The 19,531-nt window shown below is 49.6% G+C and overlaps 1 protein-coding gene across 5 annotated transcripts in view; it reads left to right on the top strand.

Moving 5' to 3' along the window:
• Positions 1 to 19,531, top strand: part of CBFA2T2 (CBFA2/RUNX1 partner transcriptional co-repressor 2) — a 73,104-nt gene that overhangs the window by 39,652 nt on the left and 13,921 nt on the right. For all 5 annotated transcript variants that reach the window (XM_054081571.1, XM_054081570.1, XM_054081573.1 and 2 more), the window contains 3 exons: positions 12,585 to 12,728; positions 16,840 to 17,081; positions 19,175 to 19,264. In XM_054081571.1, coding sequence (XP_053937546.1) covers positions 12,585 to 12,728; positions 16,840 to 17,081; positions 19,175 to 19,264 — 476 coding nt within the window. The remainder of the gene's footprint in view (positions 1 to 12,584; positions 12,729 to 16,839; positions 17,082 to 19,174; positions 19,265 to 19,531) is intronic.

Genomic DNA, 19,531 nt, shown 5'->3' with positions numbered 1-19,531 from the left:
TGGGCTTTAGGGTCACCTCCAACCCAAACCATTCTGGGATTCTATGAAAGACTGTTGTGTCCATTCTGAAGTTTTCTTCTTTTCAACACTTGGGTCCTCTTTCAGCATTACCTGCATTTAGTGCTGCCGTTGCCCTGTGCCACAGGCTGGTGCTCTTCAGAGAGCGCTTACACCAGCTGAAACCAGTGGGTATTGAACAGACATCAAGAACTCATTTCTTATTAGAAATAAGTTCTTCTTATCAAGAACTTATTAGAAATAAGAAGAATTTGAATTACTTTAATGGGTACCTCTACAATCCAATAGCGCTGCCAAGGAATGCTGGAAATGGGGAGGAACGCTGTGATGTGGCAGTGCTGGGTGTGGAGCGGTGACAGAGCTTTGGTGTTGAAGCGCAGAGGATGGAGCCCGGCCGGGAGCGCCTGCCTGCCTTGCTAAGCGCAATCCCTGACCTGCGGCAGAGGTTAGAAGATACTGATAAGAGGCATGGACTTTGTGGTTGAGCCTTGCTGGGGATGCTGGGTTAGCATGTCCCGCAGTGCGGATTTCTGATGGGTCTGGTTTCTTTGTACTCTCTGGACAGTAGAGGGGCGATTCAGCCCAACTGTGCCATTGCTGCTGTTGCGATTTCAGACCTTGGCGGGGTAACGACTTAAAGCCAACATTTTTAGTACCTTTTCATGTCTCAAAGTAGCCGAAATACTGTATATCATTTATATGAGCGTGGTTAACTCAACTCTTGCTTTTCATGTAGACATCTACATACATTTATAGACATTACATAGGCATTTACTATCAGTGAAACTCAGGTTCCTTTTTTCCCTGCCATAACACCTCTCTGTATGTATAAATCCCACAAAATAATCCTGAATAAACCCATCTTTGATAGCGAGCTGTTGCTCTGAGTCTCTTTCTAAAGGCTGTCCCTTTTGTACGTGTTGTGTCTGGGCTTCACCGGCCTTGGGAACTATTAATCTTCCAAGTGTTTTCTTCCCTGCGGCAAATGAGAGACAGATGTTCCCATCTGGAAAGTTTGCTCCCGCCACCGTTGTTTCACTCGGAGTCAGAGGATTTGGAGAGCGGTGCAGCAGGCTGAGACTTTTAAGAACTAATTTTTCCATGATTGTGATAATTGCCTGTTTGATATCCGGAACTGCTTTCATTTCTCATTCGGAGCGCTTTAGCCTGATAAGTAAATAGTGCGGAGGAGTAAATATTGCTTAATATTGTAACAGTGGTGGGTGATTGAAAAAAAAACAAAAAAAGAAGTCTTGGTTCTGTAACTTTGAATGGAACACTGTAATAGTGAGAACATTACCGAAATGGTTTAGCAGCAGCTGATCAAAGGAATGAGTGAGCATCCCTGGCTTTGCTCGGACACAGCTGCCCAGTCTCCTGGGTTATAATCCCGGCCAAAGAGGTCTGAGCAACCGGGGGCGGGGGGTGGTTTGGGGAGGGAGGAGCGCTCTTACTGATTCCCAGAGGACTTCCCATCATAAAAACCGAAATACCGGCTGCTCTGTAGGCTTGGAGTTGGGGTTGCTCAACCTGGAGAAGAGACGGCTGTGGGGAGACCTTAGAGCAGCTTCCAGTGCTGAAATGGGCTCCAGGAGAGCTGGGGAGGGGCTCTGGATCAGGGAGGGCAGGGAGAGGACAATAGGGAATGGTTTTAGGCTGAAAGAGGGGTGATTGAGATGCGATCTTAAGAAGAAATGTGAGGATTGGAAGGCACTGGCACAGATTACCCAGAGCAGTGGTGGCTGCGCCATCCCTGGAGGTGTTCCAGGCCAGGTTGGATGGGGCTTGGAGCAACTGGATCCAGTGGGAGGTGTCCCTGCCCATGGCAGGGGGTGGGACTGAATGGACTTTGAGGTCCCTTCCAACCCAAACCATTCAGTCTGAGTAACTGTTCCCTAATTTCTTCATGGAAAAGAGAGCAGGAGGGTGGGGATACCACACCAAAGTGGTTTCTGTTCTTGAAGAAGCAAGACAACCAGAATTTTAGTGGGTTTGATTTATACCCTGCTCCGGGGGCTGTTGGATGTGATAGTTCGTGGGATGGATCCTGCATCCATGGTTTTGCGCTGCTGGCCCTGGTGCGAGTCCGTGGACCAAGAGGAATCTAGACGTAAGGAAGGAGGCCAGGATGCCGTGGGGGTGGGTTTTTGCTGATGGGTCTGACACAGCCAAGGCTGGGGCAGAGCCGGTCTGGGTAAGAGCAAGAGAACTGTTGTGAAGTCCAACCTGTGCTACTGATGAGTTTGTACAGCCAGGCACGTTAATAGGTTTTTATAAAACTCACTGAAGGGCAAGGCAGATAAAGATCTGCAGTCTGCCTTCAGGAATAAATTATTAATCTTATTTCTCTTATTAACTGCTTTCTGGACTGGTTGCGAGCGATAACATACTTTGCTCTTTCAAGTTCTCCTATCTGAGTTTCACATTGAATTGAGATTTAAAGTGAAACAGCTGTGTGTGGGAGAGGAATAGATGGCAATGGAGATACACGCATTTATTTTTGATTTATAAAATGCCTATCCCAGGCTCAGCAGCTCCCTCCTGTGTGATGCGAGGCTCTCCTGCGAGATGCCGAGTCCTCTCCACTCCCACAGCATTTTACAGCTCAGGAGCCCAGATAGGAGGAGGGGGGATGGCTCTAAATTGGAAGGGGAAGATTTAGATTAGAAATTAGGAAGAAATTCTTCATGATGAGGGTGGAGAGGCCCTGGCCCAGGTTGCCCAGAGCAGTGGTGGCTGACTCATCTCTGGAGGTGTTCATGGCCAGGATGGATGCGTCTTTGAGCAACCAGATCTAGTGGGAGGTGTCCCTGCCCATGGCACAGGGTTGAATCTGGATGGGCTTTGAGATCCCTTCCAACCCAAACCATGCTATGATTCTATGTGCAATAAAACCAAGCTAAACAGGGTAAAAGTAGGCTGGTCACATTAAGTGGAGGAAGGATCCATACAGTAACCAGAGTTACCCACTGCAATGGGTGTCATAGTGTCGCCTTAGCCAACTCCATGCTTTGGCGTGGAAGGAGGAGCATAGAGAAGCACCTCCGCTGACCAACATTTGGGGCTGATCTGTTGATGTGACATACTTGTATCTCTCAGTTCAGGTTGTAATTATCATTTATTGACTTAAGCAAAGAGAGAACCCTGGAAACCACCCTACAAGCAAATAAATGTCAATATTTGTAAAGAACCATAAACTTGACTGCAAACCTTTTAATATCTCCCTCTCCACCAAACTGCAACTAAGCCAATCATACTTTTTTTTTTTTTTTTCCTAAGGCTGCCTTGTTTCCAATGCTTATCTTCAGTCTTCCTCTTCCATCGCTTTTTGATGCAGTGATGCTGCAAAAAGATAAAAGATTGGCTCTTTCCTTGATAATGGGATTTCAGTTTGAGCTTATGGGAAGCTTGGGAGCAGGTGATGGAGGGATTGCAGTGAAGTCACAATAAACAGCGTCTTCAGGAAGTCTGAGTAATGATGTTCTTGCTTTGCATGTAGATAACCTCTCATCTGCATGCCTTGGAGAGCTGCAGAGGTGCTCTACAGATGGCTCAGAGCCATCAAGGGGAGGGAAAGGCAACCTTAGAGCGCAAGAAAGATGTTAATAAAATTTAAATGTAATTCTTCCCATTTCTCAGTTCCTAAATGTGAAAAATATTAGCTTGGTGGAGACTGAAAACAGATGGTGAGCAGTTGGAGCAGATAAGCATGTTATTCAAAATAAACATTCGCCAAAGCTGGGGAGGTGGCGAACCATATTTCGTTTCACCCTATTTACATTATCAGGTCAGGTTACACTGATGCTGCCTTTCGTTTGCATTCAGACTATCAACAGGGAACCCTGTGACGCAAGCCAACTGCGGCATGTCCTTTGCATCATAGGCACATTCAGGCTGGAACGGATGGGTTTGGGCCATTTCCCTGGCTTTCTCTCCAGGATGTTCCATTGAGGACCCTATAGCAGGGTCCTGCCAGCCACTGGAGAGGGCACCGAGGCGTGTCCTTCTTTCATTTCCGTCCTTCAAATGGTCTCTTTATCCATTTAGACAAGCTTTGCAATGCTTTGTCTTAAACCAGAGGCTCTTAACCGTGTAAACAGTGGGGAAACAAGTCTCTGGCTCGAAGGACTGTTTCTAGGAAGGGTTTGTCTTGCTGACTTGTAGGTGATCTACAATTCATGCCCGTAGTTTGAGTGGTCATAGAGTCATAGTTGGAAAGGAGCTTACAGCCCATCCAGTTCCAGCCCCGTGCCATGGGCAGGGACACCTCCCACTGGATCAGGTTGCTCAAAGCTTCATCCAGGTGGTCATTTGAGGTGATAGGGCTAATGGAAAGCTATCTGGAGTGTGGGTTATTTCTTTTGCTTTGATGGATGTCTTGAGATGTTCTGAATCCTTTTTTGGGGTGTCTTGTCTGTCCAGTGGCTCCAGAACAAGCTCAGACCAGCTCCTGATTGACCAAAGAATTTCTCCTGCTAGGCCTACCCTTGGTGGCTGCTACTGGGATGATTTTTCTGTCCTTTGCTCTCAAGAGGCAAGTATGAATTTTGGAGGTGAGGAGTGGCTTTTAGGTTATGAGCATATTCTGCGTGCTGTAGGTGAAAGTCGAAAACATCTCTGATTGAACCTCTCCTTTCTGTATGACCCCATTATGTGCTTTCACTGCTGAAACTCTAAACCACTGAGCCAACCCTTGTACAGAGTCTTTGGGTTTAGTTGTTGTCTGTTGAAAAAAACTTATTAATTTACAGACTTTCAATCTAAGCACTGAGTGGTCAAAGCCTTGTTGACTAAGTCTGATTTTGAGTTCGCCCTCTCCATCCCGCAAACTACAAACCCATACCTGTGCGTACCTGCTGGTTCTGCTGTGCTGTCTCATGTTTAATGTGGGTTTCTCTTAGTTTTTCCAATATGCTTCACGTTTTGACTTCTACAGAAAGCTGGAGAGCTTGAGTTTGGCAAATGGTTTAGGAGAAGCAGTTCTGACTCCAGGCAGCTTATTGATAAATGAGATCTACAAAATCGTTCCCAGGGCAGGCAGGTTCCTCCTTCCTCTTCGGTCTCATGACAGTGAATCAAGGGGAATTCTACACCTGTGTCAGGAATGGCTTGAAGGTATCAATGTTGATGTTGTACGTGCCCTCCAAACACCCAGGCACAGACTTTAAGAGGCCGCACGTACTCCGTGTGCTCTCTCATAAAGGTTGCTGGACGGTGTTAAATTGTGCCCCTGCTATGGTGTAAGTTCAGATAAAGTATCCACGTTTTCTGCACCATAGCAGCGTCTCCGTCCCTCTTCCCTTGCTGTTGGCAAGCTCGTGGCTCTGCCATCACAGCTGGATCAAGGCTTTCTTTTGAGCATCCTTCTAAAGAGCAGAGCCTCTCCAGCCTTGGGTGCTTGATAACTGCCGGTCACCCCTTTGAAATGCCACCGTGACTCTGGGAGAAGCAGCCCAGGAGTCGTGGCCCCAGCAAGCATGCGAGACAGGTTCACACTCTGCTTTTTGTTGATAAATATAAATCTCCCATCCTGATATTATTCTGCCATCTCTCAGAACTGTGTTTTGAACTTTGGAAAGTGGATGGGGAGGAGACCATTTGTGTCTGTCTGCCCTTTGGGGTTATTTCTGGCGCTCTTCTCCAGTTCCTTATCTTGTTGTTCAGGAAAAAGAAACATCCAGGTTTCCTCATGCAGTGTTTTGATTTCTTTTTCATCGCTTAGTTTATTCTCTAATTGCCAAGGGCATTTAAGGATTAATTTAAATTCCAGAGTGCTTGAGATACTCCCTAACTTGTCACTATTTTTATTTTCTTGTGCCTTTTCCTTTTTATCAAACCCACAGGCATGGAGAGATTAATTGAGCGGCTTCTTTAAATGGTTTACAACACAAGTAAATGCTGGCTGCTCTTCGGAGGGTACCTGTCACAGCAACAATCTTTGTACTAAACACTATGGGTGGAAGACTTCATAAAGTCATAGAATCCCAGAATGGTTTGGATTGGAAGGCACCTTAAAGCCCATCCAGTTCCAACCCCGGCCATGGGCAGGGATACCTCCCATTGGATCCGGTTTCTCCAAGCCCCATCCAACCTGGCCTGGAACACCTCCAGGGATGGGGCAGCCACCACTGCTGTGGGAAACCTGGGCCAGGGCCTCCCCACCCTCACAGGGAAAAAAAATCTTCCTAAGATCTCATCTCAATCTCCCTTCTTGCAGCTTCAAACTGTCCCCCCTCATCCTATCCCTGCGCTTCCTGATCCAGAGCCCCTCCCCATTTTTTCTGGAGCCCCTTTCAGTACTGGAAGCTGCTCTAAGGTCTCCCTGGAGCCTTCTCCTTTCCAGGCTGAAAAACCCAAACTCTCTCAGCCTGCCTTCATATGGGAGGTGCTCCAGCTTTCAAATCATCTCCATAGCCTCCTCTGGACTTGCTCCATCAGCTCTATGTCCTTCCTGTGCTGAGGACTCCAGAACTGAACACAAGGCTCCAGCTGAGGTCTCCTGAGAGTGGAATAGAGAGGGAGAACCCCCTCCCTGGCCCTGCTGATCCCACTGCTTTGGATGCAGCCCAGGACACGGTTTGGCTTTCTGGGCTGTGGGCACTCTTTGCCAGCTTCTTTTGAACTACTCATCCCCCCGCACCCCAAGTTCTTCTCTGCAGGGCTGCTTTCAATCCATTCTCCACCCAGCCAGTATTTCTGCTTGGGATTGCCCTGACCCAGATGAAGGACCTTGTGCTTGGCCTTGTTGAACTTCAGGAGGCTCTTTTTTATGCACATTTAATGAGGTTCTTCATGAGGACTTCTGTGAAGAAAATGCATAGGATGAATCTGTCGTGAGTGGTGGTGAAACTGCCCCTTCTGAAATGTGCTGCTGTGTGGGAGAGCTGGAGCCTTGATCCTCTTGGAATGCAGGAGTAGGTCTTCTATGAGGAGCAGTCGAGACCTCAGTTTTTCTGCTGGGGTATTCTCCTTAGCTCCTTCTCCTATCCAAAATGAAAAATCATCAGCTGTACTTAATCTTAACATATGCTCCTTTTTAATTAGTTACACTAGGATGAGAACTGGAACAGCAGAGAAAACACTGTGCACATCGACAGTCGGTGTGAAGAGGCAAATAAAACCAGGACCTTCACCACATTGCTGGAGAGCAGGGGGATGAAGGGTTTCAGGTGTGTTCAAAGCTCTGGGGCTTTGTAATCTCTTGCACACCTGGGCTCCTTAAATGGGACACAGGATATGTAGGACAGAAACTGCTCTGCACCTACAGCTGTCCCAACCCAGGCAGCAGCTTTGTGGCATCTGAAATCTGCGCTCCGATCACTGTGAAAGCTGGTCTTCAGGCTTCATCAGCTTTTGGAGAAGATATGATTTGTATCAAGCCAAGACTAAAACAGCATCTATGTAATTATGTTTTGTTTTACTCTGAGTGAATTGTCTTCCCGTGCACCGCAGTGCGTTCAGGGCTGGGAAGGCAGCCAGGTGGCCACTTCACTGCTGCCTCTTTCCTTGGGCAGCCTTTGCAGGACCTGGGTGCAGAGTAGAGCGTGTGGCACTGCAAAGTTGTGACATTTGGCAGCTTGACAGCGAAAGTGTTGGCCAGAAATACGTGCAATCTGCGTCCTGTAGGCACCACTTTAAACATAGCGACATACAAAGCACTTGTGAATGTTTCTAAGTCCAGGTAGGGTTTGAAAGGAGGAATTTTGGATTGGAAGTGATCTCAAAGGCCATCCAGTTCCACTCTCTGCCATGGGCAGGGATGCCTCCCACTGGATCAGGGGCTCCAAGCCCCATCCAACCTGGCCTTGAACACCTCCAGGGATGGGGCAGCCACCACTGCTCTGGGCAACCTGGGCCAGGGCCTCCCCACCCTCCTAGGAAAACATTCCCTCCTAAGATCTCATCTCGTTCTCCCCTCTTTCAGCTGAAAACCATTCACTCTCATCCTGTCTCTGCACTCCATGATCAAGAGCCCCTCTCCAGCTTTCCTGGAGCCCCTTTCAGTCCTGGAAGCCGCTCTAAGGTCTCCCCAGAGCCTTCTCTTCTCCAGGCTGAACAACCCCAACTCTCTCAGCCTTCCTTTTTTGAAGGAAAACAACTCAATGTTTCCAGTTTGGGCAGTTGCCCTGCTTTGACCCTTGGAGCATTCAGTCTTTGACAAGAATTACTCCTCTTAGAAGGTCATCCAAAAATCTATTACAGCATTTGACTCTTTAGCAGGTAACTCTGTCAGTGGAGTGACTTGCCATTGTTTCAAGGAGCATCTCAGCATCCTCTCCGCTCCTGGAGGCAGCGCCAAACTGTTGCTATTGGTGAGCCAATAAATAAGAAGGAGATGGGGAAGGTGGTGGTCCTCCAGGGACCATCTCACTGGCTCATTTTTGGACCCAGGTCAACTCATGGCTGACTCAAGTCTTCATTCTCTGTCTGGTCTGCTCACATGATTCTCATTAAATACATGAGTTTAGGCTAAAACTGAAGAGCTTTAGAAATGCGCTTTTATCTGTGATTACGGATGCCCTCGGGCATTAAGAGGAAGCTTTTAAATTTAACAATCCTGTTTGCTGCTTGTCGTTGGAGTCAGTTGGGTAAAAAAAAGGTGTTTGTTTCTCCTGGGCTTTGGTTTTGGTGTCTTGTGCAGCAGCCCAGCAGTAGCTAGTTTTATTTTGGGGTTATAAATTCCACGTGACTCTTTCTCTCCCCCTTGTAAATTAACCAAATTAGTTTTGCTTTCTTAATACACCTTAAGAGCATTTTAGGAGGAGAGAGGAGAAACCTTAAGGATTGCTTTCATGCTCTGTTTCTCTCCAGAGCATGGCAAAACCAGGCTGCCCGTATACTCCTGGGGAGGAGAGTCTCATAGGAAGGAGGTGAAGGAGATAAATGGGGCAGGCGGTGGCAGCACGTTGCTGTTTGGGCTGTGCGGTAGGAAAGAGCTTGCTGTGATGCTCTTTGGCACTCCTGCAGGCATAGAGGTGAGCAGAGAGCTCATTAAGAAGAGCATGAACCACATCTCGCCTCTACATCCCTGGATGGGTGTGCAAACAGGTTGTGGCTCTTGCGTGTGAGCTTACGGGTTTGCAATTATCCCAGATTCTGAGCAAAGAGGTTCCATCCCTAGACAACCATCAGGCAGCTGGCACCGAGCAGCAGAGGAGCACAATTAGTGCTAGTTGGATTGAAAACTTTGGGTCACGTAGCAATGCTCCCTTTCACTGCCTGGGTGAGTGAACTCAGATGTTTTGTGGTAGAAAAACCTCTAAGTGAATGCACAACCTCTGTTCTCTGTTTTGCTGCATTTATTTTGAGTGGGAGGAAAGGCGGGGGTTTGTCTCCTCCTGCTCTCGTGATCAACTCACCTGCTGCAGTAGGTACCTACAGCACGAATGATGTCCTGTTCCTGCATCCAGGTATTGTCATTCATTGGATTATCATATTCCTGCATGGATACGGCAGGGAGAGTCGGCACATTGGTGTTAAACCATATGAGAGCTGGGCCACATGTATGTGAAGAGTGGTTGCAACGTTCTGTTGATATGGTTATGAGATGTTAAAATCAACAGCAGTTTTGCACAACTTGAGTATCTCCCTCTTGCGTTCATGGAAACAAAGCCTTGTTTTGTTTTATTTCTGAAAGTAGGGCGTTGCTTCTCCCAAATAACCAGTGGTAGGACAAGAGGAGATGGCCTCAAGTTCTACCAGGGGAGGTTTAGATTGGATATTGGGGACAGAGTGGTGAAGCACTGGCAGAGGCTGCCTAGGGCAGTGGTGGAGTCTCCATCCCTGAAGGGGCTTAAAAAGTGCGTGGTTGTGGCACTTTGGTTTAGTGGGCATGGTGGTGTTGAGCTGACAGTTGGACTGGGTGATCCTAGAGGTCTTAATGATTCCATGATTCCAACTAAATAAAGACAGAATCTTGCTGTCATGGAACTATCGTGGATGCAGGTTTTATAGTGATTCCAGCCCCACCACCCCAATTATTCCAGCTGCACTGAAAGCATGGATTTTCAGCCTATATTCATTTCTGTTCCCCCTTCCACGGATCATCCTGCAAGCAGGAAAAAATGCTAGGAATAAAGAACTGCATTTGCTACCTTGCTGACATTAATGATGCCTTGCCATGAGGAAAATAAATGAGGCAGCTCGTGCCGGGTGTGTGGGGGCAAACCAGGTGCTGGTGGCTCACGGAGCAGATTCCAGGCTCGCGGCACGAAGGGCTTGGGTGCTGGTTTGTATCTTCACTGCTCACAAAAGCAGCACTTTTGTTGTCAGGAGTTGCAGACTTTTGTGGTTGGATTTCAGTGAAAACAATTGCTATCCATTCCGCGCTTCCCTGCTTTGTGGGGATTTAATCAGTTGGTCAGGACTTGAGAGCTGAATTCCTTATTGCTGATAGATGTTTGTAAAAACTGTGGACTACCAATTGGATTGTAATCTAATTTGATTAGAGTATAGCGTTGCTTTAATGCCTTTTCTCTGTGGCTTAAAGAGCCATCAGGGCTCTTAATAGAGACACCTAAAGCCCCTGTACACGTGTGGTTTCTCAGCCGTGCCCCTTCGGCCGCCTCGCCAAGAGGCAGTGCTTGCTTGATGTGACTCCTTTGGCTGAAGCTCCAGGAGACTTTCCTGCTCACCAAAAGCCGCAAAGATTCCATGGTCCAAAGCACCAGAGGGGTGAAAGATGTGTTGAGGTGCATCTGGGCACCCTGGGAACCCACGGGAACACGCTGGAGCGTGGTCGCGACTCGTTAGTGAGCTAATGGAATGAGGCAAGGGGTGGCTTGAGGAGTAGGGGGTGGTGACGGTGTTCTCGGAGGGGCAGTTTTGCTTTGCATCATCCAGAGTTGTGAGCTCTGCAGCAGGTGGGCACCAGAGCCACCAGCAGCACCACAGGCAGAATTCTTAAGAGTGTGCTGCTGGCTTCCATGGGAGCTGTGTTTTTGGGAATGCTTGGGCTTTATCTACTAAGCTGTCTGGTTTTAACAAAACACCCCCCCCAAAAAAAAACCAAAGGCTCGCATAAGGACATGTTTCCTCCTTTTCTCTCGTTTCCCTTGAGGCTCATTTCAGCCACACTGGAGCCAGGAGCGCAGCTGCACTATTGAGCTGGGACTGGGATGTCCCACCAGAGCTGGGGTCCACAGCAGGGACCCTCAGATGCTGCAAAAGATCCTGCGGTGCAAACTCGTGCTGTATTAGATCCTAGAGACTCCACGCAGGAGAGAGGGAGGGAATAACCCATGTCTGCTTGCTTTTACAATGCTGTGACCCTTTTGGTTGCTTGCTGGCACAGCTGCTGCCCACCTCGCACCGATGCTGCCTGCACACTGGTCCAGCGCCCATCCAAAAACCAGGTTGCCTGTTGCATGGCTCTGAGCTTGTAATTCCTCCAGAGAAGCCGTCTCAGGGCTGGGCAGTGTGAACACAGGGGGTGCGCAAGGCTGTGTGCATGCAGCTACGGGGAGACTGGGCGAGAACCACTCCGGCGCAAGGGAGAGAGGGGCAGGAACGTGTAATTTGTGAGCTTTTTAAAAAGCAAACATGCAAGACTGGTCAGAGAGCTGTTTGCCAAAGTGGCTGCTTTGGAGCATGGTTTTGCTGCTTGGGGAGCCGGGCTGGGGGTAAAACCTCAGCAGCCCTCAGCACTGCCGCGCTGTGCACACCAGCAAGGTGCGGGTGGGCACCCTGGGAGGCAGTGAGGGCATCTTACACAGGGGGAAAAAGAAAGCAAACAGGCAGAAATACTTTGAGGAAGAGTTTTGGGGCAAGATTTTAATGGTTTTCAGCTGAAAGAGGGGAGATTGAGATGAGATCTTAGGAAGGAATGTTTTTCTGTGGGAGCAGGGAGGCCCTGGCCCAGGTTGCCCAGGGAAGTTGTGGCTGCCCCATCCCCAAAGATGTTCAAGGCTAGGTTGGATGGGGCTTTGAGGTATCCCTGCCCATGGCAGGGGAGTTGGAACTGGATGGGCTTTGTGGTCCCTTCCAACCCAAACCATTCTATGATTCTATGCTCAGATGCAGTTGAGAGACTTTTCACAGTGATAGGATGAGGGACAATGGCTGTAAACTGGAGAGGGGCAGATTTAGATTGGGCATTAGGAAGAATTTCTTCACTATGAGAGTGGAGAGACACTGGCCCAGGTTGCCCAGGGCAGTTGTGGCTGCCCTATCCCTGGAGGTGTTCCAGGCCAGGTTGGATGGGCCTTGGGCAGCCTGAGCCAGTGGGATGTCACTGCCCATGGCAGGGGGTTGGAACTGGATGATCTTTAAGGTCCCTTCCAATCCAAACTATTCTATGATTCTATGACTGGGATGGTGAATACGGGTGCCCTGAGCCTGCCCTGTGATGACTCAGGACACCTCCTGCAGCCTGGGTGCTGCTGCCTGGATTGGGCCATATCCTGCTGCTTCCCTGCGGTAGCTCGGGGCTGTGCAGAGCAGCGTGGGAGCCTTGCATGACTCCCCTCTGCTTCTCAGCTTCACTCATGCAATCGTACTTTGCCTGCTGGGTGGGGAAATGCTTGTCCGTGACTGTCACTAAGTGCAACTGCCTTCTCTTCCTACAGTTGCTGGTGAGAAGAGGGTGCCAGTGATGCCCGGATCGCCCGTGGAAGTGAAGATACAGTCCAGGTCCTCTCCTCCCAACATGCCACCACTGCCTCCTGGGAACCCCGGCGGCCCCCGGCCCGTGTCCTTCACCCCGACTGCACGTAAGCCCCCAGTAGCACTGCTTTTCCCCAGGAAAGCTGTCAGGAAGGGGTGATTGGGGCTTTCCTGCGGTTCTACTACATACCCAGGACATATAGCAGGGTCTGTAACCTCTCCTACTCACCCTGCTTCTACCGTGCCCCCAGCACTGCCTTGAGTCCCTCTCCTTGCAGGTGCAACCTTGATTTCCACCATAAACTCCTTAAGAAACTAAACTCCTTTATCAGGTCGGCTTCAAACAAGCCAAGAGCTTTTCACCGTATCTCTTGGAGGAGTTAATTCCTACTCTGCTGTATCTCGCTTTGCAGACCGCAATGCTGCAGCTGAGATTAAAAAGTTTCCCTTTTTTTTTTTAACTTCCCAGCCACAGAAATCCCTCGCTGTCCATCCAGCTTCTCCTTTCTCCATCCCCTCTTTACAATCTTTGGTGTTAAGCTGCAGTCAATCCTGGCTCTGCCCGGCCATTGCCCCTAGCAGAGTTTTGCTCAGAGATGACTCCACAGACAGGACAGATGCTCAGCTTTTTCTTATAGCCTAGAAACACTCTTTCTTTTTTTTTTTTTCTCCCTTAGCCAACATTTTAGCCATTTAATGTCTTTTTGAAAGCATTATCCTGGAGCAAAGCTGCTTTACTTTGTTAGGCATGGAGTTATCTGACCCCTGCACATGGCACATATGCATTTTCCCATTTCTCCTCACCCTTTTTCCCTGAGTTGAGCGTCTCCCTGACTGGTTCTGCATTGCTTTGCTATCGACGATGGTGTCTGGGATATCTCACAGCTTCACTCTGGCAGTGGACTACGGAGATTTACAACTCAGCCTCGTTCAGGACACGCGCTGATGTATTGCGTGGTGCTGGCAGTAGCGCTAATCGCTGGGTTCTCCCGCCAGACACATTGTCCCTGGCTTTATGCGCTGAGGGGTTTTTAATGACTCTCCTTTTGCTCAGGCAGAAAAAGACCATTAGCAAAGTGACAGAAATTAATTTTTCCAATGAGGTTGCTTGGCACGCTGCTAAGGGCCAAGAGCCTGGATCTGCTGATTACAGATGACTTAATTGCTTCTTTCCAAGGCAGATGAGAGATGCAACCCCTGGTGAAGTTTGAAGCTTTTCACTTCTCAGTTGCTCCACGGGGTCTTGGTCAGTCAGTGGGTGTGTGTGATGCTTCTGTGAAAGCCCGTGGCTTGAATAGGCGAGAAGAAGAGGAACATGCTGGAGGAAGGCCTTATCGAAGGCTGGTAACAAAATGATCAGAGAAACAGGGAAAGCCTTCAAGTATTGAGGACCTAAGGCAGAATTTAGTAGAGTAGCCCTAGACAATGACTTCTGCGTTCCCAGGAATTTAGCATCCTCCTCGTCCCACAGCTGTAATCCCACTGGTCTTTGTATGCCAGCTCACTTGCTTCATCACCGTCTTCTCACCTGGAAAGAGAGGTGCCAGCCTGGCTCTGTGGTCTGTGGCGATGTGCAGGATCAGATAACTGCCAGCCGCCCCGCGGTAACGCCGTTGGCAGGAGGGTCAGGCAGGATAAGCCTGAAAACGCAGAGAGCGGTTACAGGAGCTGCGTCTAACGGCAGCCCTGACCTGACCCAGCTCGCTTCACTTCCGTGGCATCACTCAGGGCTATCAAATCCCCCACTCCCATCCCTCGCAGCCTCTCCCAAGGGTCCCATGCAGCCCTTCAGCCCCTGGGTGCGTCGTTCAGCCACTACTTCTCCCGGGGTATAAATAGAGCCCATTGCTCTCTTGAGTCTTTCACTTGAAAGAATAAGAGGAAGCAAAATAGAGAAGGAGGTAAAGCACCTGGGTCACAGCTGCTGGAGGACGCAAAGCTGCGCAGTCCTCTGCTGTCTGAGCAGAGCTTCTCTGGACAGCTTTTTCCCTATTTATAACATTTGTATTGTGAAATAAATGCTCTTCATGAGTAATTGCCAGCAGCCTTGCCTTTCACGCAGCTCTGTGTTCACTGGTACTCCACATCAGCTAACCCTGCAAGTACGTGCCGTGTCCCCAGGACATCTCTGTTCCTCTGCTGCTTTAGGGAAGCCAAACTCCCCAGGTTCCTGTGGGCTGGAGTTTCTCAGGTTGCTTTGCTCTGTAACAAAAGGCATAAGCCCACTTTGCCCTTGCACCTCCATCCTCTCAATCCTTTGCCTTCATTTCATCATCTCTCTGTCTGCAAAATGACACATCTTTGTTCTGCCCCAGAAAAGCCCCTGGTTATCAGGAACCACCTTTGATGAGCTCTTTAGCCTTATCTTTCCCTTGCATCTTAACTGACTCTGGTTAATCTCCTGGGGTTCCCTCCTGTTCTCACCACAGCAGGTCCAGGTGTGTGGAGCCTTTCCAGCCTCTGACCCTGGTGTGCCCCAGAGTGGTTTAACTGTTCAAGTACCTCCTGCCTTCTTCTCCGAAAACCCCCACTGGGGTTTGGGATGGATTTGGTGTACTGCTTGCAAAGCTGCAGTGGATATTTTGGCATCAGTTTTTGCAAGTTGCTGCTCCATCACAGTACCTTCCCCTGCTCCGCGTGCGAGAGGCAGCTCTGTGGGTGGCTTCAGTGCTTCTTCCTTGAATACCATGATTTGAAATGGGTTCTATAGCTTGTGGCCTTCTCTTCACCGCTTGCATCCATAAAGGATTCATAGACTCACAGAATCATAGAATGGTTTGGGTTAGAAGGGACCTTAAATGTCATCCTGTTCCAACCCCCCTGCCATGGGCAGGGACACCTCTCAGTGGATCAGGCTGCTCAAAGCCCCATCCCACCTGGCCTGGAACACCTCCAGGGATGGGGCAGCCACAGCTTCCCTGGGCAACCTGGGCCAGGGTCTCACTACCCTCATCGTGAAGAATTTCTTTGTAATGTCTAACCTAAATCTTCCCCCTTCCAATTTAAAGCCATTCCCCCTCATCCCATCACTCCCTGCCCTTCTAAAATGTCCCTCTCCAGCTTTCTTGTAGCCCCTTCAGGTACTGGAAGGCCACTATAAGGTCTTCTTGGAGCCTTCTCTTCTCCAGGTTGAACAACTGCACCTCTCTCAGCCTGTCTTCCCAGTGGATCAGCTAAAATGAGATTTACAGTGATGTGCTTTTTACCTCTGAAATTCTGGGTTTATCCTGAGTTGGGGCCCCAGCACACAGCTGCTCTTCAGACAGGCTCTAGATTGCACAACGGCCATGCAGAGATGCCAACAATTTCTTCTAATCCCTTGCTGAGTTCCCAAACTTCCCAGTCTGTTTCAACATGCTCACTGCTTACAGGAGGCAAAGTTGCAGATGGGACCAGGTTGGAAAAAACAACTGTTTGTAAAACTCCCTGTAAATCCCAAGGGATTTACATCCATGGGGCAGGATGCTGTCAGCCCTCCTTGGGGTGAGGTTGAAGCACCTGAGCTGCAGTGTCTGCTGCTGGGACCCCGGCTGTAGAGTGAGCACTGGTGGTTTCTTGCAAACGATGGGGCTGGGAAGGATTGTGGGATTGTCTAGTGGAATTTTCTGCCTGACGCAGGCCAGAAAACGCTGATGGGTAATTCTTGCTGAGGGCTGTAAACTTTGAGCTAAGGCACGTTTAATTCTTCGGGCTGAGAGTATGGCATGGCTCAATCTGCCGCTGCGGCAGCTTTTTTTGGCATGAGCCCATGTGCCCCCCAGGGCTACATCAAATGTGACTAGAGGTGTGCCTGCTCCACTGAACCCCAATTCTGTTGTCGTTTGGTCGTCCTGGATATGAAGTTCACTGAGTGGAGGAGAGAAATGCTGGGGAAGTCACTGGCTGAGTTGTAAATCACACCTGAGCCCCCCATAAGGAGAACTCCTGCAGGTGGCTTGGCTGGGCTTGTGGGTCTCGCGTGCTGGGAGCTGCACAGCATCCCCGTGAGCTCGGGGGAAAGTGGAGGAGAAGGCACACGTGTTGCCGGTGACCTGCTCCATCACTGAGTGCCCTCCAGCATGCAATGAGGGCTCTGCTCTGGCTATAGCCCCGTTTTCTGGTCCTGGCCAGTTAAACAGCAGCAGCACAATCTTGGGTGGTAGCTGGGACCTCTTAAACACCAGACCTCAGGGATGTTCCTGTCTGATGCTCAGTATCACTTCTGTCTCCCCTTTGCAGTGCCCAACGGAATAAACCACTCTCCCCCAACACTGAACGGGGCACCATCCCCACCCCAGAGATTTAGCAACGGTCCTTCTTCCTCCTCTTCTTCCTCGCTGACGAACCAGCAGCTCCCGGCCACGTGCGGTGCCCGGCAGCTCAGCAAACTGAAACGCTTCCTCACCACCCTGCAGCAGTTCGGCAACGACATTTCTCCAGAGATTGGGGAGAAGGTCCGGACCCTCGTTCTGGCATTAGTGGTAAGAACCGCTTTGGCGATGCCACCCCGGCATCCAGCACGTGCCCACATGGCACAATATTATCTCTTTGTGTCCTGAGCTGTTGGCAGAGCAAGACTCTCTAATGTTTATGCTCTCTGGCAAATTTACTGGCTTCTTTTTTGCTTCCCTTTGGTGGGTTTCAAAAAGCTATTTGTCCAATGCCTTTGACGTGAGCTTGTGTGCAGTTAAACTTAAGGAAATCTGGAAGAATTTGGACAAAGCTTTTCTACAAAGGCCACAGGTTTGGTGCTCTGGGCTCGCTGGAAGCCATAGACTCTGCTGGATTTCTCCATTTCCTCTTGTAAATGAAACTTTTCACACAATTCAGTTACACGCAGTTCACAATTCCACACAGGTTGGGGTTGTAGTTTTGTACTCGGGAAGTGTTTTCTGGCTTGTGTAGATTTATGATTGCCTGACACGGCTGTGGATCAGGGTACCTCTGATCAGCTTCCTTACAAAGAAATGTGAGAAATCCGAAGAAAATCAGCACAGGAGGGACAGGGATCAGTTACAGCGAGTCCAGAGGAGGCCACAAAGGCAATCTGAAGGCTGGAGCACCTCCTATACAAGGACAGGCTGAAAGAGTTGGGATTGTTCAGCCTGCAGAAGAGAAGGCTCCTGAGAGACCTCGATCAGCTTCCAGGACTGAAAGGGGCTCCAGGAAAGCTGTAAGGGACTCTTGATCGGGGAGTGCAGGGATAGGACAAAAGGGAATGCTTTTAAGCTGAATGAGGGAAGATTGAGATGAGGTCTTAGGGAGAAATGTTTTGCTGTGAGGGTGGGGAGGCCCTCACCCAGGTTGCCCAGAGAAGTCAAGGATGCCCCATCCCTGGAGGTGTTCCAGGCTAGGTTGGATGGGGCTTGGAGCAATCTGATCCAGTGGGAGGTGTCCCTGCCCATGGCAGGGGCTTGGAACTGGATGGGCTTTAAGGTCCCTTCCAACCCAAACTATTCTATGATCTTCTGCCCTTCTGCATTCCTACACTGGGACTCACCAGAGCCAGGGCTGGTGGCAGCGCGTGCGTTTGCAAGCAGTGGATGTGTGCCCTCGTGCGCTCAGCCGTTACAGACAGCTGAAAACACCCTTCAAAGCCCACACAGACAGGTCTTATTATGGTATTGTATCTACTGCCTGCAAGTGTACAGAGTAACTGGTAGGAATGCAGTGCAAGCCCAGACATTGGACTGAGACCCTGGGGCACAGCTCCACGCTGCCTGCCCCGCTATGGTCCTAAGTGGTGCTCAGCCCCATTCTTGAGCTGATCTTTGTTTTCTGGCACGATTCTTTTGAGGCTCAGCACACAAGACTGCAGCAGCCTGGAGTATTTCTGCTTCCAAGGTTGGTGTGGGCAGAGCGAACGTGAGTCTGTCCATGGCCTCAGGGGCTTCACAGCGCTGGATGCAAAATGCTGCTCCTGCTGAAGAAGGCAGAAACATCTCTTTCCTTAGATTGTAGCTTAATTTACCCTTTGGAGAAGGAAATGATAAGCTGTCTGGGTTCCTCTGACTGTCATTCTCACCACTGCAGTAATTGCTGCAGGGAAAAACTTTTATATGTAGGTTATCAAATGCTGCTTGTCCAGCCTGAGCAGCCACAGGGATGCAAGGGAGAAGCACTGTGCTGGTGAGGGGAGCAGCAGGCTGACAGAGACTTTGTGTACGATTAGATGAGATGAGCTGAAAGGGAGGGAGAAGGAGAGGAAAGTGTGCAAGCTGGAATCGCTACCTGGCTCCTCACAGCCTGTTCCAGGCCACCTGGAAAGGGTGCAGGAAATGCCAGCTGGGTCCTGCTGCCTCCTAGAGCCAATTTGTGCCTCCCGGCCCCAGAGCTGAGAGGATGCTGGGCCAGGCAGTGCCCAGCTGTGTGCAGCGTTCACCACTCGCCTAGTGCAGCATTTCTTCTCCATTGGCCTGAGTCTTTTTGGCTACTTTAGGCAGGATGCGATGCAAACATTGTCAGCCCTGTCATGGCAGATGCAGTCTCCCTTCCAGTTCTGTTTGTTTGGAGCTTTTTGTCGCACATCTAAAAATGAGAACATATTGTTTCATGTCTTCATTTCTTTTCTCAGAACTCAACAGTGACAATTGAGGAATTTCACTGCAAGCTGCAAGAGGCAACAAACTTCCCTCTCCGGCCGTTCGTGATCCCCTTTCTGAAGGTGACAGGGTTTTGCTGATGCTCCGTGTGCCGGGCTGTGCTGCTTGGCAGCGCCTCGTTGCTGGGAAAGCTTGCGTTTCAAGCGCCACAGCAATTTTGTTAAAGTCCAAAACAGACTGCACAGACTGTGGCAGTGGCCGCGTGGGACTGGCTTGTGCAAAGCTTAACATTCTAACGAGTGCCGTGTGTGTTAGGGATAAAGGAGACAAACCAAGCTTCAGTCGGCAGCTTCTGATCCTATAATCTTGTTTCCAAATGTTCAGAGCTA

This window comes from Cuculus canorus, chromosome 16, assembly GCF_017976375.1.
Source record: "Cuculus canorus isolate bCucCan1 chromosome 16, bCucCan1.pri, whole genome shotgun sequence".
Taxonomy (NCBI): Eukaryota; Metazoa; Chordata; class Aves; order Cuculiformes; family Cuculidae; genus Cuculus; species Cuculus canorus.
Note: the sequence above shows the minus strand (reverse complement) of the source record. Positions and strands in the feature narration are given on the sequence as shown.